This window comes from Aspergillus homomorphus (assembly GCF_003184865.1).
Source record: "Aspergillus homomorphus CBS 101889 unplaced genomic scaffold BO97scaffold_3, whole genome shotgun sequence".
Taxonomy (NCBI): Eukaryota; Fungi; Ascomycota; class Eurotiomycetes; order Eurotiales; family Aspergillaceae; genus Aspergillus; species Aspergillus homomorphus.
In genome coordinates, this window is record NW_020291889.1 from 346,069 (window position 1) to 366,554 (window position 20,486).

General features: G+C 52.4%; 5 protein-coding genes across 5 annotated transcripts; 2 read left to right on the forward strand and 3 right to left on the reverse strand.

The window, feature by feature from the left end:
• The first annotated feature begins 1 nt into the window (after position 1).
• On the forward strand, positions 2 to 1,868 carry BO97DRAFT_402748 (uncharacterized protein). The gene is made up of 2 exons (XM_025694581.1): positions 2 to 254; positions 318 to 1,868. The coding sequence occupies exons 1-2, from the start codon at positions 76 to 78 to the stop codon at positions 1,852 to 1,854; spliced, it is 1,716 nt and encodes a 571-aa protein (XP_025555477.1). The 5' UTR covers positions 2 to 75; the 3' UTR covers positions 1,855 to 1,868.
• Positions 1,869 to 1,915: 47 nt separating this feature from the next.
• Positions 1,916 to 3,432, reverse strand: BO97DRAFT_402750 (lactoylglutathione lyase GLO1). The gene is made up of 5 exons (XM_025694582.1): positions 3,335 to 3,432; positions 3,185 to 3,241; positions 3,084 to 3,119; positions 2,312 to 3,022; positions 1,916 to 2,237 (listed from the first exon to the last, which is right to left on the reverse strand). The coding sequence occupies exons 2-5, from the start codon at positions 3,216 to 3,218 to the stop codon at positions 2,047 to 2,049; spliced, it is 972 nt and encodes a 323-aa protein (XP_025555478.1). The 5' UTR covers positions 3,219 to 3,241; positions 3,335 to 3,432; the 3' UTR covers positions 1,916 to 2,046.
• Positions 3,433 to 5,868: 2,436 nt separating this feature from the next.
• On the forward strand, positions 5,869 to 7,037 carry BO97DRAFT_431229 (uncharacterized protein; the record flags this gene model as incomplete). Its single annotated transcript, XM_025697484.1, has 2 exons — positions 5,869 to 6,275; positions 6,332 to 7,037. 2 exons carry the CDS (start codon positions 5,869 to 5,871, stop codon positions 7,035 to 7,037), a joined length of 1,113 nt encoding a protein of 370 aa, XP_025555479.1.
• A 564-nt stretch (positions 7,038 to 7,601) lies between these two features.
• BO97DRAFT_402752 (PH domain protein) lies at positions 7,602 to 10,220 on the reverse strand. Its single transcript, XM_025694583.1, has 5 exons — positions 10,173 to 10,220; positions 9,678 to 10,053; positions 9,477 to 9,602; positions 9,305 to 9,397; positions 7,602 to 9,244 (listed from the first exon to the last, which is right to left on the reverse strand). Exons 2-5 carry the CDS (start codon positions 9,801 to 9,803, stop codon positions 7,991 to 7,993), a joined length of 1,599 nt encoding a protein of 532 aa, XP_025555480.1. The 5' UTR covers positions 9,804 to 10,053; positions 10,173 to 10,220; the 3' UTR covers positions 7,602 to 7,990.
• A 558-nt stretch (positions 10,221 to 10,778) lies between these two features.
• On the reverse strand, positions 10,779 to 13,429 carry BO97DRAFT_361096 (arrestin family protein). Its single transcript, XM_025692393.1, has 5 exons — positions 13,258 to 13,429; positions 13,032 to 13,175; positions 12,652 to 12,970; positions 12,164 to 12,592; positions 10,779 to 12,110 (listed from the first exon to the last, which is right to left on the reverse strand). The coding sequence occupies exons 1-5, from the start codon at positions 13,314 to 13,316 to the stop codon at positions 11,268 to 11,270; spliced, it is 1,794 nt and encodes a 597-aa protein (XP_025555481.1). The 5' UTR covers positions 13,317 to 13,429; the 3' UTR covers positions 10,779 to 11,267.
• Between the last annotated feature and the right edge of the window lie 7,057 nt (positions 13,430 to 20,486).

Below are 20,486 nucleotides of genomic sequence, written 5' to 3' on the forward strand. Positions count from 1 at the left end.
TGTTGGAGTCTGCTGGATGGATTCATGATTTCTCAACTCCATCCTCCTTTGGGCTCTTCGTCACATCTGGGTGCTATGCGCCACTTGGTATACTCATTGCCTGGACGTCCCTCGATCCGGAGCCACACCGCTATATCCCGGTGGCGACCTCAGTCTGCCCGTTCATTCTGCAGAAGCGCGCGACTCGCGTCAGTGAAATTTAGCAACTATACCGTCGACATACCGGTAGGAAATAATGGGCACATTAAACTAGAGTAGGCTCGAAATTAAACACTTCTCAAGCGAGAATATCCTCGAAACTGACCTCCGCATAACAGAATCATCCATCCAAGTAGTGTCCCGATCCGGAATGGAGATGTGATCATCCATCTACCACCAGGTCCGCTGTTCACGCAGCCTGAAATCGCTGAAAAACAAGCATCTAAGCCTCCGAAGCAACAGGGCAAGGATGAAGTCTTCCCTTGGGAAATTGAAGATGCCCCCAACACCTCGCTGGAACATGCTTCCTCACCCAGCACTTTCAAAACAATCGTAACTATCAACTACCGACTGGGCCTCTCCCTAAGTCGACCCTCATCAAGCGCATCTCAAGATGCACCCACCAGCACAGGGCCAGAAACGCGTGATCCAGTCTACTACCAGTTTCCGACGCCAATACACGACACCCTGGCCGGGTTCGACTGGATCCAGCAGAACCTGCAACCCCGGCGCGTCGGAGTTACGGGTACGCACATAGGCGGCTCGCTAGCCCTGATGCTTGCTCTTACAGAAGCACAAACCATCCACGCCGTCGCAGCCCTCGAGCCGGTGTGCAACTGGGCCGACCTTGACGACCACTGCATGCCCGACCTGTCCGATATCGATGACACAGGGCTGAGTCTTCCGACAGAAGCCACGACAGCGGCCGTCAAGCCCGGGGCAAAGCGAACCGCAACCACCAGTAATCGCAACCCACCCGCGGCTTCCAGCGATCTGGTCCGCCTTCTCGAAGCCCGAAAATCCTTTTTTACAAGCCCGGAACGGTACTTCGACGCCTTCGCCTCCCCGATGCTCTTCCTCCGTCCCGCCGGCAAAAGCGTTCCCCTCTTATTCCCCGATTATCTGACCGGCCCGGGGTATCCAATCCCCGTCCCTCGACAGAAGTCCGAGCAGGAACTCTTCGAGGAAAACGTCCAGAAATACTTCCCCGGCTTCGCGGACAGCAGCTTGCCGGCATCAATAGCGCGCCCCAAGCCGGCTGAGCTGCTCTTATATCTCGACAAAAAGGCTATCGCCGACGCCAAAAAGGCCGCCAGGGAGGCCGCCAAGTTGGCCGCGATGAAGTGGACGAATCAGGGCACCATCATCCACAGGAAAAAGGTCCTCCGATGGCCGTCGTATGGGCCCGATGACGACGGTGATGAGTCGGCGGACCCGGAGGAATGCCCGCCCGAAGAGGGCCTGCCCCCAGAAATGATTTTCCCAGGAACGACGCTCCCAGAATTCACACCCCCAGACGTGACGCTACCGTGGGTGCGGATCTACACTCGCGGCGACGTGGTCAACCGAATGAAGCCCGAAAAACCTACCCGGATCAGCATCAAAGACAGGCGCGAATTCCTGGCACATAGAATGAGAAAACGCGCAGACTGTATCCTGACTCACCAGGCGGTCGAGATGGTGGATACCATGCGGCGGGCCTGTTTCTGGGGCCGGGAGAAGGCGATCCGCGAGAAGAGAGTCTCATGGGTGGAGGTCAAGGAGTCGGCCTGGCCCGACTCGGCGGAGAGATATGCCGGGAATTGGTTATTGGAGGTGATGAACGGGCCGGAAAAGGACCTACCTGTAAAGAAACCGGATTCACCTTCTACTTAGAAACTCGGATAGCTAAACGAAACGGCGCTTGTATGCCGTTTCAGTCTCGTGGACCTGTACGGTCCGAAAGGAGTCAAATTACTGAGTATACTACCCTTGGTTGCTGAAATACATTCATCGAACTATGCACATGAGAAAGCTTTTTGCGCAAATTGAGTCAAGTAGTCAGGCCGAATCAATGCACACCTAGACTTAGTTCGATCCCGACAGAGACTGTTCGGCAGGCTTGAGGGCCTCGTTCTGGACCACCTCAACCCAGTATCCATCCGGGTCGAGAACGAAGGCCACGTTCCTCATGCGGCCATCAGTAAGACGCTTCTTCCAGTTAACGTTCAAGGACTCCAGGCGTTCACAGGCAGCGTTCAAGTCATCGACCGAGACACCTTTATCCCGATATTAGCAATCACCCGGGTGTTGAGGAAAAATAAGAAAGAAGGAACCGAGGGGCATCACTTACAGATGTGACCGAAACCTTGAGGCTCGGTGTTACCGTCGTGATAGACCTTGCCCTCCTGTTTCTCGGTACCGTAGTTCCAGGTGAGCTCCAGGAGACCCTCCCACTCGGCGACGGGGTTCTTGGCGTCCTTCTTGAGCTCGGGGTTGGAGGCGGGGTAGCCGAGGAAGTAGAGGTTGAAGCCAGCCTCCTTGTTCTCGCTGGTGCGCAGCAGCTTCAGGCCCAGGACGTCCTGGTACCACTTCAGGCTGGCCTCGGCGTCCTTGACGCGGAGCATGGTGTGGTTGAGGCGGTAGCTGGTCGGGTCGGTGGTGGCGCCGACATCCTCGTCGTGGCGGCGGATGATCTCCACCCAGTATCCATCGGGGTCCTTGACGAAGGCGATGTGTCGCATGCGGCCCTCGGTGAGCTTCTTCTGGAACTCGTAGCCGGCATCCTCGAGGCGCTTGCAGGCCTGCTCGATGTTGTCGACGGAGATGGCGATGTGGCCGAAGCCGCGGTGAGGCTCCGTGTTGCCGTTGACCACGCTGTAGTTGGGGTCGTTCTCGGTGCCGTGGTTGTGTGTGAGCTCCAGTACGCCGTTACGGTCTGTGAAGTGCGTCTCGCCCTGCAGCGACTGCGGGCCGTTGTATCCGAGGAAGTAGAGGGAGAACTTGTTCTCGGGAAAATCGAGTTGGTTGAGCTGGTTGAGGCCGAGGAATTTGTAGAACTCCACTGGCGATACGGGGCGGATTAGCCGGAGCTGGTCATCATCGGGAGATGGGTCACCACGCACGGGATTTCTTGGGATCCTTGACACGGATCATAGTGTCTAGTGTTTGCCATGTCGATGGTTAGTCTGCCATTGTGATTGTCCAGTGTCGCACAGGCACTAACGGTGAAGCTTGTACTTGGAAGTATCCGTCGCCATGGTTGCGAGTGATCGACTGGTTCCTGTTTAATCATCCAAGACCGGTTAGGATCAGCTTCAAGTGGGGTGGGGTTACAGCTAAACGGCTTAAGCTCGGAGATAAATGGAGATCGTACCAGGTACGAGGGTAAATTTAGGAATGAGGACCCGGGAGAAAGAAGAGCGGAAGAATGGGAGGGAAAACATGAAGGAGGAGAGAAGGAGGGGTTGAAGAGGGGTTTAGGTAGACACGAACAAGCCTTCAGTTACGTTAAGGTACTAGTGAGGAGAACCCGCGAAAAAATGTGGGGCATCAGTAGTATGACGCCATCCCTCGGTTTCGTTGCTGAGCTTATTAATCCACCACGGAATTTGGGAGGAATTGATAGCTACCTTATTGTGATAGATATAATGTATGTGCCGTAGTACTATGTAGCATAGTCAGCAAAGCAGGGAGCTCCGTAGTATATTCACCCTTGGATATAAGGTTCTAACTCTCGGTAAGTCATCATGCTCAGGAGCTCCCGCACAGTAGCTGACCGTCGTGGCAATGCATAGACAACGAGCCCTTGGCGAGAATGAGAATCGACAAGATTATCAACAAGCCATTCACAGCCCTCACCTCCATGGCCCCTCTGGAGCAGATTCTATGCATCTTGGGACGCACACTGAAATAACGACGGAGATATACAAACATTGAGTGAGGATAAGTGGGAAGTCTGACTATACCATCTGGTATAAATCACATGACGATCCACAAGCTAACTTGTTATTGAGGCCAAACGGCTTCACAATACCGGTAGTGGACTGGCCCAGACATTAGGGTACATGGGTGTGGACTCTTTATCATTGTATAGCAAGTTCATGTCTAATATATGCTTAGGGGCTGTGCAGCTAGCCAGAATAGCCCAGCGCAAGGCGCCAACACCAGTTGCTTTGGCATCCTCACAGATGGGGACCAATTTGAGTTTATCGTCCTTGACGATACCAGAAAGGTATGATATCGCTTAGATATCAAGGCAACCTTGGGATTTCTTGACTAATAAATAGCAGTATTCAAGAATCGTCCGTTGCTGGGTCGGAGAGAAGGAGGAGATATGGGACCTTCTGTGCTGGATGGTGTTTGCGGCGGCGGAGCGTTCCCCGCGGGGTCCGAATATGAGTGAGTGATCAGGTAAACGACCTCTACAATGGTTGGCCTGATCGCCCTCGTATCCGAACCACGGCCGTCGATATATCGTCTGCGGCCAATTTTTATGTTGTGGCTGTTGTTGTTTCTTTGTTTTTATTGTCAATCGGGGTTCAAAACAGCCTTACAATCGCGTCATCATCATGACTCCTACCCAATCCTCCTTGAGGGTGGATTGAACATCATAGATATCAGTATATATCCGCTAGCCGGTGTTGGCTGGTCTTCAGGATCCTTTGCATTAAGTCAGTCAGTATGGTATCAAGAGAAAACTAGACTACGCCTCTTCAATGGACCCCTTCCCCCCATTGAACCCAACCCTTGAACCAGATAAAAAGCGTTCCCGGGGAGGACCCCCCGGACCCTCCTTTCTTTCCGCTTCCCAGAAGGCACCTCAATCTTAGGCTAAGCTGAGTATTAAGTATTCGTAGCTGATTTGTTTGCGCATAGTGGATTCAGCTTGGGAGAAAGCCAAGACGTCGACAAAGTATATATTGGAAGTAGATCGCTGGCAGCGAAAGGCTATAGACTTGGTTAAAATTGTCATCGTAGGTAATTACATCACAGAATAATCACTGCGTGCTGCTGACTGTCCTATCATATAGCGTTTTTCGTAGCAATCAACGTAAATAATGAAGTTGTAAGGTAGATATTGATAGCTACTAAGGCGGTGAGAAAAGGCGGCAAGCTCACTCCCCACGATAGGGGGAATTCTGCCGGCTAAAGTCTGTCTCTGTCGGCCTTCATCCATCGTCCTTCTCCACCTCCACCACTACCACCTCTTCTGTTACCTTTTGATTTCTCTCTTTTAAGTTACTACCAAGCCATTGCTGTGCACAGTCTTCTGCAGCCATATATCTTGGCGTGAACACATCAGATCTATCACAATAAGGTTTGTGGCCTCCGCTCCTCGTTTCCCATTCTCCCGTCTATTTCCGGTTGCCTTGAGGCAATCCTCTAGGATCATCCTTCGCCAGATGATCATTGCATACGCGGCAGAAGTCGGTCTCACTCTTGTTGGCCACCTGAAAAGCCACGCCCCCAAACTTTCTTGCCTTTTCTTTTTTCGCTTCTCGCTTGTCTTTGCCTTGTCTGCTCTGCTGGTTCGTATTCTTGCGTTTGCCTAATATGCTGCCAATGCACTCGGCGCGGTCATTCCTCTCTGAGACATGCGCCCCCAACGACTCACTCCCCCAGGTTCTGGAACGTCATAGAGAACCTACCGGCTGCTTATAACTAGCATGAGATCTAAACTGCGAAGGGAGACTAGGCTTGCTTTGTGTTTGCCTAGTGCCAGCCTGGAGTGAGCCAAAGCGTCCTGTCCCCCTCACATATGGCTTGTACTACCTCCAGAGCCTTGTTCCTGAACATTGAATCTACCTTCCCGAATTGATAGCACCTTGTTCTTGCGTTAAACACCTGATCTATTTCGTCGCAATTCTACCCTAGAGCAATACTGTCACATCACTTCCTTGAAGAACGATGGCTGAATTCAAGCGTTCGGTGCAGCCGGACCATTCTAGTCAGAAACTCAGCGCTGTCGCCGACCTCCCGTATCGTCCATATTGGGAACGAAGTCCCGTCCAATACGCCCAAGATCTCCTCGGCTACTCGGAGGACCCGATCGAATACGACCACGACGATCGCGACTATTGGGATAACTGCTTTTTCTTCCCCGAGGACTGTTCTTGGTCCCCACCGAAAGACTGGACCATCGAAGAGCATAGCATCAGCAGCATCAACACCACCCCGCAAGCCTGCCACGAGCCGCCCGTGGACGTCCAGAACACCATGATTCCCGGTCTCCCAGACATAAAAATGCTAGATGCGGAGGCTCTGAGTGACCTCCTAGAGGACAACCTCGCACCTCCAGAAATCACATCCATAATGTGCGTACATTCACAGCCTCCGCCAGAGACACCTAATAACCAGGCATGTCCACCAGAGTCTTTTCTACCAACGGTGCCATCTTCGCCTACGCCTCAACTCTCTCAAACCGCCAACTCCGCAACCTAAGCGCTACCTACGGCGCAGCCTACACCTGCTACGCAAAGAACGCCTCAACAGGCAATCTCACCGGGGTAAACCCTGCCAGCCATCCGTCGTCATACGTGACCACCCCCTCCGTATCCCTCGGCGACGTGGGATCGATTGTCTTCGAGCTTGACGACTCCGTCGCCGTCGTCACCCCAATAGCCGACAAAGTGCTCCTGGCCGCCATCGGGCCCTCCAAATTGGGCAGCAACCACGCCCAGGATGCGTCTCCCGCCGCCTCAAACGGTCACCCACACGCGACGCCGAACGGCTCCACGCATCACAACCACCAACATCATCACACATCAGGTGCAAACACCCCCGACTCCACCTCCAACAACACCCAAAACGTCCGCACCTACGCGAGCGTCGTATCCTCCAACGCAGGCGGCAGCCGAACTAACGGCGCCGCTGGGGGTGACACTGGCGAGTCGCAGACCGACTCGCAGCTGGAGACGCAATACGAGATCGACCGCAGCAGCGACCTCGCCCGCCTCGCCACGCTGAACCTCTCCGCGTCACCCGCGATTCTCTTGGCCTTGGAGTCCAAATCCGCCGCTCTGGGCCGGTTCCTCAGCCAGAAGTTGGCGGACCTCGAAAGCCCGGAGGACTTCTAATAGTACCGTCAACCATCCAATCCTTCTACCGCACAATCTACGCTTCTCAAACCAACACCCTCCAAAGCCTGAACGCTGACCCCCAAATCCCTCTACCCCCACACTTCGGATCCCATTCCGGTCAGACCTGCTGGCGAAATACCTGTCGACCCAAGCGCACAACCGTCTATCATGTTTCATACTCTTTGAGCGGGTCCACCATATCATCATATCATGCCATTCATCATCTTGTCCTTCTTGCTAATCTCTATCATCCTCGGATACAACCCAAATCTTGCGTGACCCGAGTTCAAGCATCCAAGCATTCATGTTCTCTCCATCGTGATCCTGAAGCGTCGCCCGTCCGTATTCTCTTCACCCAAATCTTCTCTTGTTCCAATACCGCGCAGCCTGTAGATGTATGGAATACATCTTCAACCTAACCTTTCGTCCTTGTCAACAATCCTAGATTAAGTTAAGCAAGTAGTGAGCTAGATACTACGACTACAAAGCCCCCGTTTCCTACCATACGAAGAAGGAGCAGTATACATGCACAATATCAATCTGATCTAATAACGTAATGCAGCTTTCATAGTCCAAACAACTAACTATTTACAAAAACACCAGCACCCAGAGTAAGTTAATCACATTAGAGTCAACAACGTTTCAAACGGCGAATATGGCGTGTGTGAATACGACAAAGGCAAAAGACCCAGTCTTAGCAGCAAGCTTAGGCTAGCGGTCACGGTAAATCAATTTGGGGAATGGGGAGAAATATAGTACTCGAAGATCGCCAAAAGACAAGGGAAATAGATAGGATAAATTAATAAATAACAAGACGATTATGCCACTAACTACAATCATATTCACCGCTGAGATCGAGGACGCACTAAACTCGGCTTGAATCCAACAAGAAGGAATTAAGCAAATAGACGGGTGGCGGCAGGTGAATTCACTTGGAAGAATTTGATATCCTAGACGGTTTTCTCGACAGTGGGCGAGGAGGGGGCTTGCGCTCCAGCTGCGGTGGCAGTTGCGGGGTTGGTGGTGGTGGTGGTGGTGGTCGGCAGAGTGCCGGTGCCGCTGGTGTCGGTGCGGGTGATGCTTGCGGGTGCGGCACCGGCGGGGCCGGCACTGGCGGGTCCAGCACTGGCAGGGGCGGCGCTGGCGGGCGTGACGGGGGTCTGGGCCTGGTTGGCGCCGCCGGCGGAAGCAGCTTCCTTCTCCGCGTAGGCGGGAGGCTGGTTCGTGTCGATGGCGGCGAGGGTGGTTGGCGAGGAAGTGGTGCCGCTGCTGGTGTGCACCGGACCACGGGTGGCGTCCTTGATGGTCGTCCACCACTTCTCGGCCTCGTTCGGGTTGGTGGCCTTGAAGCTCAACTCGGTGTGGGTGTGAAAGGCGTTTCCGACCTTGCCGCCCGACACGTCCTTGCCCTTGACGTTGAACTTGACGCCATCGATGGCACCGATGACACAGTCGGGGAGGTAGAGGGAAAGTTCGGGGTGAGGGTCCCGCCGAAAGTCATCGTTGTCTTTGAATTCGTGGAGGTAGCGGGCAGGAGTCACCACGTAGTAGCCGCTGCTGTAACCCTTGAGCATGGCGCGCGACTTCCGCTCAAGGAGGCCTTCAATGAGGGGCTTGGTGGCACGGTGGTCCTGGTTGGGGAAGGTGATATTGGAGAGAGATCGCGGGGGCGCATCGGGGTTGACGAGTATGTGGTCGTTTCTGGTCATGAAGTTGACCCATTCGAAGTCGGGAGGAACTCGCTGAGCGGAGGAGAGGATATCGCTGTACATGGCGCGGTGACGGTCCAGCTGGTTACTCATGTAAATGGTGAATTGCTCCATGGCCCCCTGAACGGTTTGAAGGACATGAGCCTCGAACTGCTGGAAGTTGTTCTGCACAGCAATAATGTCTTGGCGGTTGTTGTTCTCCTCGATGACCTGCTTGTTCAGGCGATGGACGACACCCCGGCGCAAAATGTAAGGGTCATGGGCGGTGTCAATCTTGTTGCCGTGGGCTGCGTCCAGCGTGGCCGTGTGCTGGGCGAGGAGCTCGATATGCTTCTGCGTGATACCGCGAGCTTTGTCGACAGCCTTGGCGCCCTTCGCAGCTCCGCCTTGGAGCTCCTTGGACTTGGCCTTGATCTCCTTGTGGAGGCGCTCGAGAGTCGGAAGTACGGACCCCTTCAGGTTCTTTTCCGAATCGAGATACAGGTTCACCATTCCCTGCCAGTCTCTTAGTGACCGTCCTCAGTGCGACAAGTTTTCCCTTTCTAAGCAGCATACCTGAGTGTTGGACCTGATGTTCTCGAACCACGAAGCCACTCCGCCCACGCTCTGGGAGAAATGGTGCCCTTCTCGGAGCGGCTCATTGACCGTCTGCGCCATAGTTAGGCCCCAGTCAGCTTCCGAAAAGTACTAAATGCGAGTGAGAGGTAAACGACCCAGCTGCACGCACCTTTAACACTTTTTCGAAATCCTTCGCCTGCGATTTCGAAACCTTGGCAGTCGACGAAACGTAGTCTTCCAGGTAACCACACATGTGCTTCCAAGCCCGAAGACGTTCAAGGAGAAGATTGGTGGTCTAACACGAAAGGAAGAACCGTCAGCAAAACCCATTCTGTCCGAGGAATGCTCAATTGTCCTTATCGCTGCATACCTCATTGCTATCGGAGTCGGGAATGGCCTCATCGTCACTGGCGGAGGTCCGTCGGGTCATGGTGCTCCCGATGGTCGCCGTACGCTCAGGGAGCCTCTGCTCGATGGGACTGCTTGTGGCCGACATTGTCGCTGTGGGGAAATGAACCGGCGAGGGATGTTCTCAGACAGTTGATGCTCGGAGCGATCGAGTCAATCGAGGGCAGAGATGACAGAATAGAAGAAAATTGTCGCTGCAGCTAAGCAGCTGTGGAGGAGCCGGAAGCGCGATCGGGGGCTAGTAATCTAGTCAAGACGGTTGAGCGATTAGGGGCTTGTCTTCGTCCAGTTCCACGCTGAAGCGGAGGTGGTGGGGCTTTGGCAGGACGGGATGAGAACTGCGACTGTCAGGTCACGGTTACGGATACGGAACGCTTTCGGGCTGATGACGACGACAGGTGATAAGCGAAAAGAAAGGGGGGAGGAGGAGCAGAAGATGAGGATTTGGATGACATACGATACAGTCTCTCGCAATGTGTTGGGTTGAATTCGAACAGACAAGAAATGAAAAGGAGGGGTAGCAGGGAAGGTTAAGAGTAGCTTGTCAAGAAAGGGGATCAACCGATGAAGTCACCGCCCATGGCGTCGGTTCGACCCCTCCTTCAATTCACACGGACTTTTCTAGCTCGTAGCTCGTGCCTCTCGATCCGGATTGCCAACTCAGTTTGGGCCATCGGGTAGGAGAGAAGGATGGATGCTCATCGCAGTTAGTACTTGGATCAGCCATCCGGAAGTGGGTGGGATCATTGCATTGACTCCATTGACTCCATCGATCGCAATCATGCAGAACCTCTCATTGATCGGGGACTTTGTTGATTTGAAAGCATTCTAAGCCGACTAATTAGGAATAGTGCAATGAAGATGGATGCCCGCATCCATCAATCATCATCCATCCGGCCCCACCATTCCCAATCGAGCGGGCAAAGACTGCCGCACCGCCACCATCGCCACACCACCTCCAAGTGATATCATTCCAAATGCAGTGGGCTACTCGTGAGTAGAGTACATGACTTGATAGGATAACGGTATTAATAATTAATGTTTGCCATGATGAGAAAGTAAAGTAGTCTCATGGTGTCTTTTGTATACAGATGCATAAATCTTGCGCACTGCTAGTCGTGACCGTAGCTCGTAATGTAATTGTCTTCCGAAGAAGAACCAGAGAAGAGAACAAGATGTGCAAATGTGAAAAGAACGAATAAAAAAAAAACAAACTCCTGGCTTTATCCATAGTGACCCAGTCCTTCTATTGTTTGTAAACGCCGTAATCCATTTTCCTGTCCTTTCCCACCAGTCCAACCATGCAACATGTGCTAACTTGTAGAGTCGAGAGACGGCATGCACGGCTTTAACTTGAATGACATGTGCTGAGGGGTGAAATGCGATGCTTGTAGACGTCCCGCGTCCCGATATATTGGATAATTATGTGCGGTGGTAGTATGTTGTGTGAGAGGTGGGCGGAGCCGGCTACGCCCGGATTTGTGTTGCATGCGTGTCTGTTTCATCGAATGAAAGCGAGTGCAGTAGGTTATTGACGACAGATCTCAGAAGATTACCTGGCGCGGGCTTGAACCATACGTAGTCGTCGATCATCGTCGTCATGATGAGGACGAGAGCCGAGGAAGCCGGTGCGAGTTTGCAGCGAGTCCAAAGAAGGCAGATATGGGGTGCTGCCCCGGCTACGTATGTAAGCTTGCTGAGGGGACTGAGGAGTGGAGGAGACAACGTCCTCGGCGATCACAGCTTGATAATCTGGAAGCCCGGAGTCGCAGGGGCGCACACTGGTACGGACCGCAGTCGAGTAGCTAGGGACACGGCTGAGGGTCTCGACCTCGGCATACTGTGGGTGGTAAGGAGTAGCCATGCCGGAATGGATGGGGTCGTGATCGATGACTTCATCCGAGGGGCGTCGGGAGAGTTCAGGACTGGCAGGGCTGTGGGAAGTCGAGCCCGAACCAGAAGAAGGACCAAAGTAATCGGGAGGAACGCCAAGATGGCGGGTTTCGTTGTCTGAATGATGTTCGTGTTCAGGTGGCGAGGGATGATTGTGTAGGTTGGCACGAAGGCTAGACAACCGGCTGTGTAGAGCGGAGGCAGAGATATCGGTGTTGGTCAAAGCATTCATCGATGCAAGATTTTCAACGGAGATGTTGCGGCTGAGAGCTCCGAAAGGAGTACCAGGGCCACTTCCCGGTCCGGGGGTTCGGTAGCCCGAAGGATCCAATTCGCTGTACAGCTGATCGAACTGGTGCTCGCCATAGAGGGGAGGAGCTTGATGAGCGATTTCACTGATGGCTCTTTGTGCGGACTGAGGGGTTTGATCGACTAGGTTGTTGTTCTCATCGATAGCAAGGTTGGGAGAAATGAAGATAGAGACGGGGAGTGTAGCGCGGAGCTGTGATGAGAATTAGAAAAAGTTCCACGATGAGTGGAAGGAACATTGCGTACCTCGCTGACGTGACCGTCCGGATTGAGGAGCTGAACACGGAATTTGAGCTTATGGCGAATCTTGATGCCCCGAGTGTCTGTGTCCTGCAAGCAGCGAGCCAGGGTCTTTGGCAAGTCCAAGTAGCGCGTGAATTGGTAGCCTTCGGCCATCTCGTCGATGACGGCGAGGCCAGTCTCCTCATCAACCTCGTACTCGTCATTCAAGATCGTGCGGGTGCTCTTGTATGTATTGCGGATCGAATCAGGATCTTCGGGGTTAAGGGTAAGGTCGTGGCTTTCGATAAGTTGGGAGACGATCTGGCCAATTCGGAGTCCCTTGAGCAAAGGGATGAGCTTGAAGTCCACACGAATGCAGGTTCCGAAAACAACAGCCTTGGTTGGGGTGCTGATTGAGTATTCGATCTTGTTCGGCCAAACATTCTCCACAGACTGCGATGGGTAAGGTGTTAGTTGACGGTGCGAAGAATCTTGAGATAAGGATCGCGTACCATCGCGTGGGCAAGTTCGAGAGCGCTGGACTCCAACGTGCGGATGATGCGAAGAGGCCTGCGAACAACAATGTCTTTCATGTACTTGCGCCCGATCTCCGCCTTGAAGCGGTATGTGACATAGGTATCGGTCAGGCCTTCGACACTCTCGGGCATTGAACCCTCGAGGACGAGATCGAACGCATACTCGTAGTTGCCGGCCGGCAGAACCTCGGTTTTGCTTTTACCCGCCTCTTTGAATGACCACGCCTTTTCATAGAAGACCTTCTCTCTCCATGACTTTCTACCGCCGCCAGCAGTGGTGGAAGGCAAATGCCAACTATCATCGGTGGTTAGTACCCGGACGCAGAGGGTTGGCGACAGTCGGGAACAGCACATACCAGACTCGAGAGATGCCGGTGAGGTGGAGTCGGATATGCTTGATAGAGAGGGGTTCAGAGAGACAGAGAACCAGCTTTCCACTTAGATGAGCGCTGGCAGCCTCTTGCTCCCCTCCTCGGAACACAATGTAGTCTTCATCTAAACTGTTGGCGCAAGGGAGGGGCACGTCAGTCAAATCGGAGATGCAGCCGGCATACCGGAACAAGTGCGAGGCAAGTGACTCACCGAATATCGAAGTATTTGGCGTGGCTGGCGCCTCCGGCACCGAAAAAGCTGAGAGCCATGACGTCTTATTCCAACAGCTGCTTATCTGCAGCTGCCAGTAGAGCAAACGTAGGCCAGACAAGAAAGAGATTTATTGTTGTGACTGGGAAAGTGGGATGGCGGAAGGGGGGGGGGGAGGTTCGGTGGGAGGGAGGGGAGGTAGATGTATTATATTAGACTCTGCAAAAGGAGGACCCAGAACAGGAAAATCAAAGTGGGAAAAAAGAGAAAAAAGCCCGCAATAATGCGACGGGGGGGCAGAAAAATCAAATAAGAAAAAGAATAAGAGTGTCCAGATTTGCAGGCAGAATGGGTCAGAACGACGGGTCCCACAGGCCTAAGCAAGGAAATGGTGGTGGTGGAGCCCTTCAAGAGCAGCCGTTTCCGTCACTGGGTCTTATTCCTTTTTTTCCCTTTCGGAGTGCTGCTTGTGAGGCCGGCTGTGGCAAGGCGTGAACAGTAATACACTCCCTTCTAGTCTTAGTGGTAGTATCTGAAGAATGGATGGATCGGTGGTAGGAGGGAAAATTTGGGTTGCAAGGACCGGAGTTGATGCAATCAATTCCAGTTGTTGTAGAGGTGACTAAGCCCGACACTCTTGAATTGCACTGTCAAACTGAAGATAGACCAGGCTGATGAGCAAGGCTTGTCAGTCAACCAGTTACAGATTTAACATGAGGCGACATCCATTGAAGAAGAGAGAAAGAAAGAAGGAAAGAAAGAAAGTGTTGAGTGGATGAGGATTGAAACGCGACAAAGCAAGCAAAAACCATGGGAAAGCGAAGAAAGTGAAGAAGAACGGATAAGAAGGCACGTCGGGTTCAGTTGCATACCGGAACAATACAATTGATTCAGTAGTAGTGTTTACGTTGCAGAGGAATTATTCAAATCTTAAGCCAAGAGATAACAGCCACCAGCAGCAGCAGCAGGATCTGAAGGACTTATTAGTATGATTAGGTTTGACCCTGGGAATTTTTCCGCCGCCTGAATTGATCGGGATTATCACACGGCAGCATTGACCCTTCTTCCTCCCTCGTAAGATCCAACAGCCAGCCCTAGACGGCTGTCTGGTTATCCGGCGGGTGGCTATGGTCTGGGCTGGTTATTCACACGTAATTCAGGTACTAAAAGCCACACCGAAGAGTTACGATAGCGACGATCAGCATGGCGATAGGGATTATTCCAATTTTCTGTTGGAGAATAGAGAAGGGAGAAAGAGAGAGGAGAGAGAGCAAAAGGGTGTGTGCTGGCTTGCATGCCTCGGCATCGTCCTTCCCGCATGATGATACACGATCTAGTCTCCTTGAGGTAAATCACCACCGTCGCATATTCCCGCAGATACTCCTCCGAGTCCTCCCTCCTCCCCGACTTCCCCTTCAAATCCACTCCCCCTCTCTCCTGACAGCAGAACCAGAGATTCTGGTTGTTCTCTGTTACTTGACTTGAATCCATGTGCTCCCACCAATTACCCCTCCAATCCAGGAACATCAAGGCGTACACACGCATGCTCGCACACAAGTCATGCAGTCGCAGGTTGCACCGCAGCAGCTTCTGATCCCACCTGCAGGGAGTATGCAAGAGATCGTGACCAAATCACCCTAGTATTCGTCACTCCTGGTGCCCCACAAGGGATGATCTGCTTATCATGCTATCGGGAAGCCCTGCAACATTCGGTATCATATGTTGTTCGCTTGTTACCAGAATTCCCCCTCCTCCCTCCCGTACGGAATAATTCATGCAGTCCTCCCCGAGCACAACTGCCGAGTGGCATGACATCCAGCCACCGAAGCCATGTAAACCCTCTTGGGGGCCAGGTCTGATTGGGTTGGGGAAGAAACAAGCACCCAGAGCGACCGAAGCTGAAAAGGATAATTCAAACGGAGAAGAACAGCTAGGTGGAAGGGTCCTGGATGACCGTTGTGACAGCAGCCCTTGCAGAGCCCAGGGTGTCAAGGATGAAGCTCGACTTTTTGCAAACCTATGCCTGAAGTGGAGAGCAATGTAACCCATTCTATCGATTGAATCCTTCAGGCAACACCATTAGCGTTCCGGATCACACTCCACCACGGGTATCGTTGACAGTCGAAGTTAGCCACCTGAATCGGTGTGACCGATATAAGACCACCCAATTGCGCTACCAGCCTCAGTCTGTCAAAGGAGGGGCAGATTCGAGCCTTTTGATATTGGCGGGGCATTGGCGTAATTACGCACAATAGGGGGCGATTCGACCGCCAGCGTTACGTTTGCTGTCTACTTCTGAGACAAATAAGGGTGTTCATGGCCAGATGTCAACCCTCAGTTGCTTTTTTGAGGACCGTGGTACGTAGAGCAGGTTCTATTTTCAGAAGCACTCAGTGCAGCTCCAGCCGAAGACGATCTCAGAACTTCATCATCCTCTCCTGCAGCCCTGCGCGTGGGAATGCGAAACACCCACTCACCAGACATGGCTTCAACACACGCTCAACTACAACCCTGTTACAACTGGTAGGCGAATGACCAGGGTCGCATGTATCAGAAACACATGCACAGACTATCGACAGCGGGTAAGGCTCATTCTTCATGTGAGAGCGCGACCGACCGGCTTCTAGAACTGGCATTTCGATCTCCGTGCCTACCTTCGAGTAGTACCCACCATTTCTTACCTAGTTCATCCGACTTGAAGCAGTGGATCCGAGGCAAGCTAAAAACAGTTTGATTATTGATACGTCTATCGGGCGCTCTCGGAGACTGCTCCGGTCAGGGTCGAGCAAAACCGCATCCATTTCGGCGACCGCCCGACATCTACCCGAACTTTGACGGCATCGCATGCTACGAAATGCGGCTGCAAATCCTTCTCGGAAGGGACAGATAGCCAATTGATAACAACGGGATTGTTGACTGCCTCCGGGTGACATTGATAAGTGTGCGCCGTAAGGATGACGCTTTCCCGAAGGATAGTCGTGACCCTTGACGCAAACGATGATGCGATGAGCAAGCAAGCTCGAGATCCTTTAGGCGGATGCTAAGAATATCAACTGGGTAGACAGGAGCTAGGGTCCACTGCTCCGTTGTCAGACAGAGATATGGATTTGCGACACGCAGTGATCGGCCAAATCAGCAAATTTTATCTAGACTAGACTATGACGGATGAGACAAATGTATGCCAACGGCCCAACAAACACGGTGAGTCAAAGAAAAATCCCCGAACCAGATTAACGGAGGAGGAGTGATTTGCAGACCCCATCGAGTGATCACATCATCCGAGCCAGAAAAGTCAATCGGGTGGGCCGGAAGAATTCAACCCAGCGGCCCATCCGCGATTTGTGGCTTGAAGCTTCGGCTGGTTGCAAGCCGCTTTACGACAAACCAAATTGATCCCGATGTGGCTTTAATATCTCGTTCTCGCCCCTGCGCTTCCCTGTAAGTTGTTCGGATGCGAAGGTTTTCCCCAATCGCTGTGTTACTCAGGAAAGACCTTCACCGTTTCCATGGCAGATGGCGCTATCCACCTGTAAGACTTGTTCTGAGAACGTATCGTATTCTTCTGTCTTGCGACCACACAACTCTAGCACGTGCTCGACAGAGGCACGTAAGCTTCTCGCCTGGATAGGGTAAGGATCATTTGAAGACGAAGCGTCCACGCCAGTCTATCGCCACTGACAGGCGAGCGAAAATTTATTGTTCAGTTCCGAATTCAGCCTAGACGAGGCACGGGCCCAGGAATTCAGGAGTAAAGGGTCAGACAAGGCACGGAATGCCGTGCTCCGTCAAAGGCCCAGGGCCTGGTCTAAAGACTTCTTCGGCTTGCCGAGTGCTCTGCTTCCTGTCCGGTGTCTCTATTCGGCATAGACCAGCCATCATATCACTGTCAGCGATAAGGGAAATCCCTGATGAACCAATCGACTTACCATGAGGACCGACCGATGAGATCAGAGTACCAGAAATTGGTTCCTTTAGCGGATCGACGCGGCCAAGCATGCTGCGGCAGGAATATGATAGAGATCAGGAAAGTTGGTCGGCCAGTCAGCCATCCCACTCTCCCCCTGCAGCAGTAGTTACGAGTTAGTGACCAGTTAGTTCGCTCCGAAGATGAAACCGTCCTAGCTATTATTGTGACCGACCGAGGGGCCATTGACAGTCTAGCCAGGCACGCAAGCACGGACGCTTAAGAATTGTGTGTGATTGTTGTTTGTTGTTCCTTTCGGAGTGTCGGGCAGCCAGCTAGTTGGTTGGTTGGTGCCTAAGGAAATCAATTGACCGCAACAAATCATGGGCAGCACGTGGCCCGGCACCTCAGCCGGGTACGGGTTCTTTTCCCCGTTTGAACCCCCATCCATGATCCATCCCCTATCAATTGTCCGATGGTCGCAACCTTCCTGCTCGTTATCAATTTACCCGAAGTACGCGACCTCCCATCCGAGATTCGCTGCAATCCCTGCCGCCGCCACCAACATCGCGATCGGCTCATCCTATGAGCTCACGTGTGACGGCAATGGCGCCATGCCATTTCTTGACTATTGCTTGGGGGAGTGAAGCTTGCCGTGATGCTTTTCCGAAGCGCTCAAGCGCGTAAAGGCAGAGGAGGGCCGGAAAAGACCTTTGCAACCAGGGTCATCATATGGCACATGCAGATCGGGGGGGGGGATCTACGAGTACCCTTCGTCATTCACTCTCACCCACTAGGTCTTATCGTATCATGTCGTCTGAGGTGAACACAGCGATTAGACAATCGCGCAATGCACCCACCGCCACCCCATTTAGTTTTGCGACGAGGTTCTGACTTCAACACCCCAGAGACCGGCATGATCGATCCCCGGAAATAAACATTCGAGGCGGAGAGGACGCCCCAAGCCGGACCATAGATTCCGGCAGAGAGGATGGCATCCGGCCTGGGAAAAGCCCACCACCATCATTGTCACACTCTGTAGCGGACGACGATGACGTACGTACCTTTATCGACGTGATCGGCCACTTACACCCTCGGCTCTTCTTGACAGCCTGGATATCTTTGTCCAAAAAAGCCACCTTGGTGGATAGAACAGCCTGGATCCGACTGCAGTCTTGTCTCCAGGGGCCCTTGACCAACAAGTCGGTCTTCCAACGTAGAACTTACTAATATGTCAAGCAGAACTGCATCACAGAAGCGCAGCGATTGTGACGCAAAAGATGCTGCGTTGAGAATCGCCATCCCACCCAGAAGGAAGAGATCTGGAACGGCTGGGATGCGTCACATCGAGCCTTGTCAGAGGATAATCGAAGTGAAGGGTTCCGTTGCACCCCTACGACCTGCATCCAAAGAAGGTATTCCCGGCGAGGGACCGCGGCACCCAGGCGTCATAGAAGACTACCCCTGCACATTGTGGCGCTGGATGCATACGCCCAATCACCGGCGCGCATAGGGCTACTGACGGGCACGCTGATACAAAAGACCCGGAATGGCTTCCACAAAGGCTTCCATTGGCGAGAACACTGCTGTCGCGCGCAATTCGCTTTTCGTCCCAGTTAAGCTCATCTAGCAACGGTGCTAGGGTCGTCGTACCTCGCGGGACCGACCAATCTAGCCACTCGGTCCGATCACCCTCCACCTGGATTAACTGTGCTCATTTGAGCATGCATGTGCCTGTGCTCCCAGGGCTTGCAAACTACTTTGTATTTTCAGCGCGGCAAGGACTGAAGTGTCACGTCGTCTGAGCGTCCTCCATCACAGATCACATTATCTAAGGCTGGAATCGGATCGATTCGCAGGCAGCTCTCATCACCTGGGACAGATTGATACTGATTGGTGAAGATCGCAAAAGATATCACTCCCAGCCTTTGCAACTGTGTTCGCAGCCCACCCTAGCAGGTTTCCTATCCAAGCCGGACAGACCAATGAGGGAATGGCCGTGTGGGATGTCTACGGACAAACATCTCATTACCTGCAAGCACTTCGTAGAAGGGGCAGTGCTCGCTTAGGTACTTCACTTTTGCGAGTTTTCAGCTCCTTGCTATCCTTCCAAAGGGCCACTTCTAATTACGATGCTGAGGCCAGGCACTTTGTCACTGTAGAAGCTTCGCCATCAACAGGGCACTCATTCATATCAGCCTTGAACACGAAGATCAACCGGTAATGCTGCTTCTCGATCTATGCCCCAGACAGAACCAACCCCTATGCGACGTGGCCTTCAGCAGCAGGAGTATCACCATCTCCGCTCCTAAGCCAAGCCATGACTTTCTACAATCCATCGCAAAAAGAGATCAACAAACGATCGTTTCCCAACACTGAAACCTACCCTCCCAGACACTCGAACCCAAGATAAATGACAAGGAAGCAGGCACCAAAGTAGACATACTTAACAGTAGTTATCGAGAGGTCCTCAGCAAGCACAGACAACGTTAATCTATTCTTCTGAAAGTAACAGAGCCACAAATCTAGGACATCTCGCATACACCGTCGCAACCATGGAATATGTCTAGCAATCTTCCAGATACCATAGCAGCAGCAGCAGCAGCAACAACAACAACAAAGCAAAGCTGTTTACTTATCATAGATCTCAATGCAAAGCTAGGTCACTTGTCTTCATCAAGCAACCCAATTCCTACCACGTAATGGAAACATAACGAGCCTGAATGTTCAGGGTATCAGACATCATGCCATAAGCAAGAAAGTATACATACCCAAGGCAAAACTCTGCTCCCATAAGACGCAAGATCTATCCATCGATACATCCGCCCGAGCCCGCAGACTGGCAAGCTATTGACACATTCGTGATGCCAACAGGCACGCCTGTAAGCAGCAGTAGCAAGCACTGCTATAAGTAGAACACGCACAGCCCAATCACAAACACGGTATAACCACCACCTGAACGAGAACAACAACCAATCAAGTAATCAATGAATCTAATACCGAATACCAACCCTATAAACAACCGCGAAAAAAAAAATATACCATAAGTATGTATCAACACCCAGAAAAGCGAAAAGCAAGAAGTAAAACAAGCCGCTCACCCACAAGCTCACTATACCACACACAAACAACCAATCTAAACCCACACATAAGCATACAAAAAGAAAAAAATTAACCAAGCAAAGACGAAAAAGCCCCTTAATTGGAAACCAGCCAAGTCCGACACTTCCATCATGCAGAAGCAGAAGCATATTACCACGTTATCCCCATCTCTACCTTAAAATAGAATGAAATAAAGATAGCTAGCCAGCTAGCCGCGCGAAAG

Bases quoted from the DNA above. Each gene is read 5' to 3' on its own strand.
- BO97DRAFT_402748 (XM_025694581.1), top strand. From the start codon at position 76: ATGCGCCACTTGGTATACTCATTGCCTGGACGTCCCTCGATCCGGAGC. The intron at 255-317 runs GTAGGCTCGAAA...TCCGCATAACAG, and splicing joins AATGGGCACATTAAACTAGA to AATCATCCATCCAAGTAGTG.
- BO97DRAFT_402750 (XM_025694582.1), bottom strand. From the start codon at position 3,218: ATGGCGACGGATACTTCCAAGTACAAGCTTCACC. The intron at 3,023-3,083 runs GTGCGTGGTGAC...CCGTATCGCCAG, and splicing joins CAAGGATCCCAAGAAATCCC to TGGAGTTCTACAAATTCCTC. The intron at 2,238-2,311 runs GTAAGTGATGCC...ATCGGGATAAAG, and splicing joins TCAAGGTTTCGGTCACATCT to GTGTCTCGGTCGATGACTTG.
- BO97DRAFT_402752 (XM_025694583.1), bottom strand. From the start codon at position 9,803: ATGTCGGCCACAAGCAGTCCCATCGAGCAGAGGCTCCCTGAGCGTACG. The intron at 9,398-9,476 runs GTGCGTGCAGCT...ACTATGGCGCAG, and splicing joins ATTTCGAAAAAGTGTTAAAG to ACGGTCAATGAGCCGCTCCG. The intron at 9,245-9,304 runs GTATGCTGCTTA...AGAGACTGGCAG, and splicing joins ACATCAGGTCCAACACTCAG to GGAATGGTGAACCTGTATCT.
- BO97DRAFT_361096 (XM_025692393.1), bottom strand. From the start codon at position 13,316: ATGGCTCTCAGCTTTTTCGGTGCCGGAGGCGCCAGCCACGCCAAATAC. The intron at 12,971-13,031 runs GTATGTGCTGTT...CACCGATGATAG, and splicing joins ACCGGCATCTCTCGAGTCTG to TTGGCATTTGCCTTCCACCA. The intron at 12,111-12,163 runs GTACGCAATGTT...TTCTCATCACAG, and splicing joins CGGACGGTCACGTCAGCGAG to CTCCGCGCTACACTCCCCGT.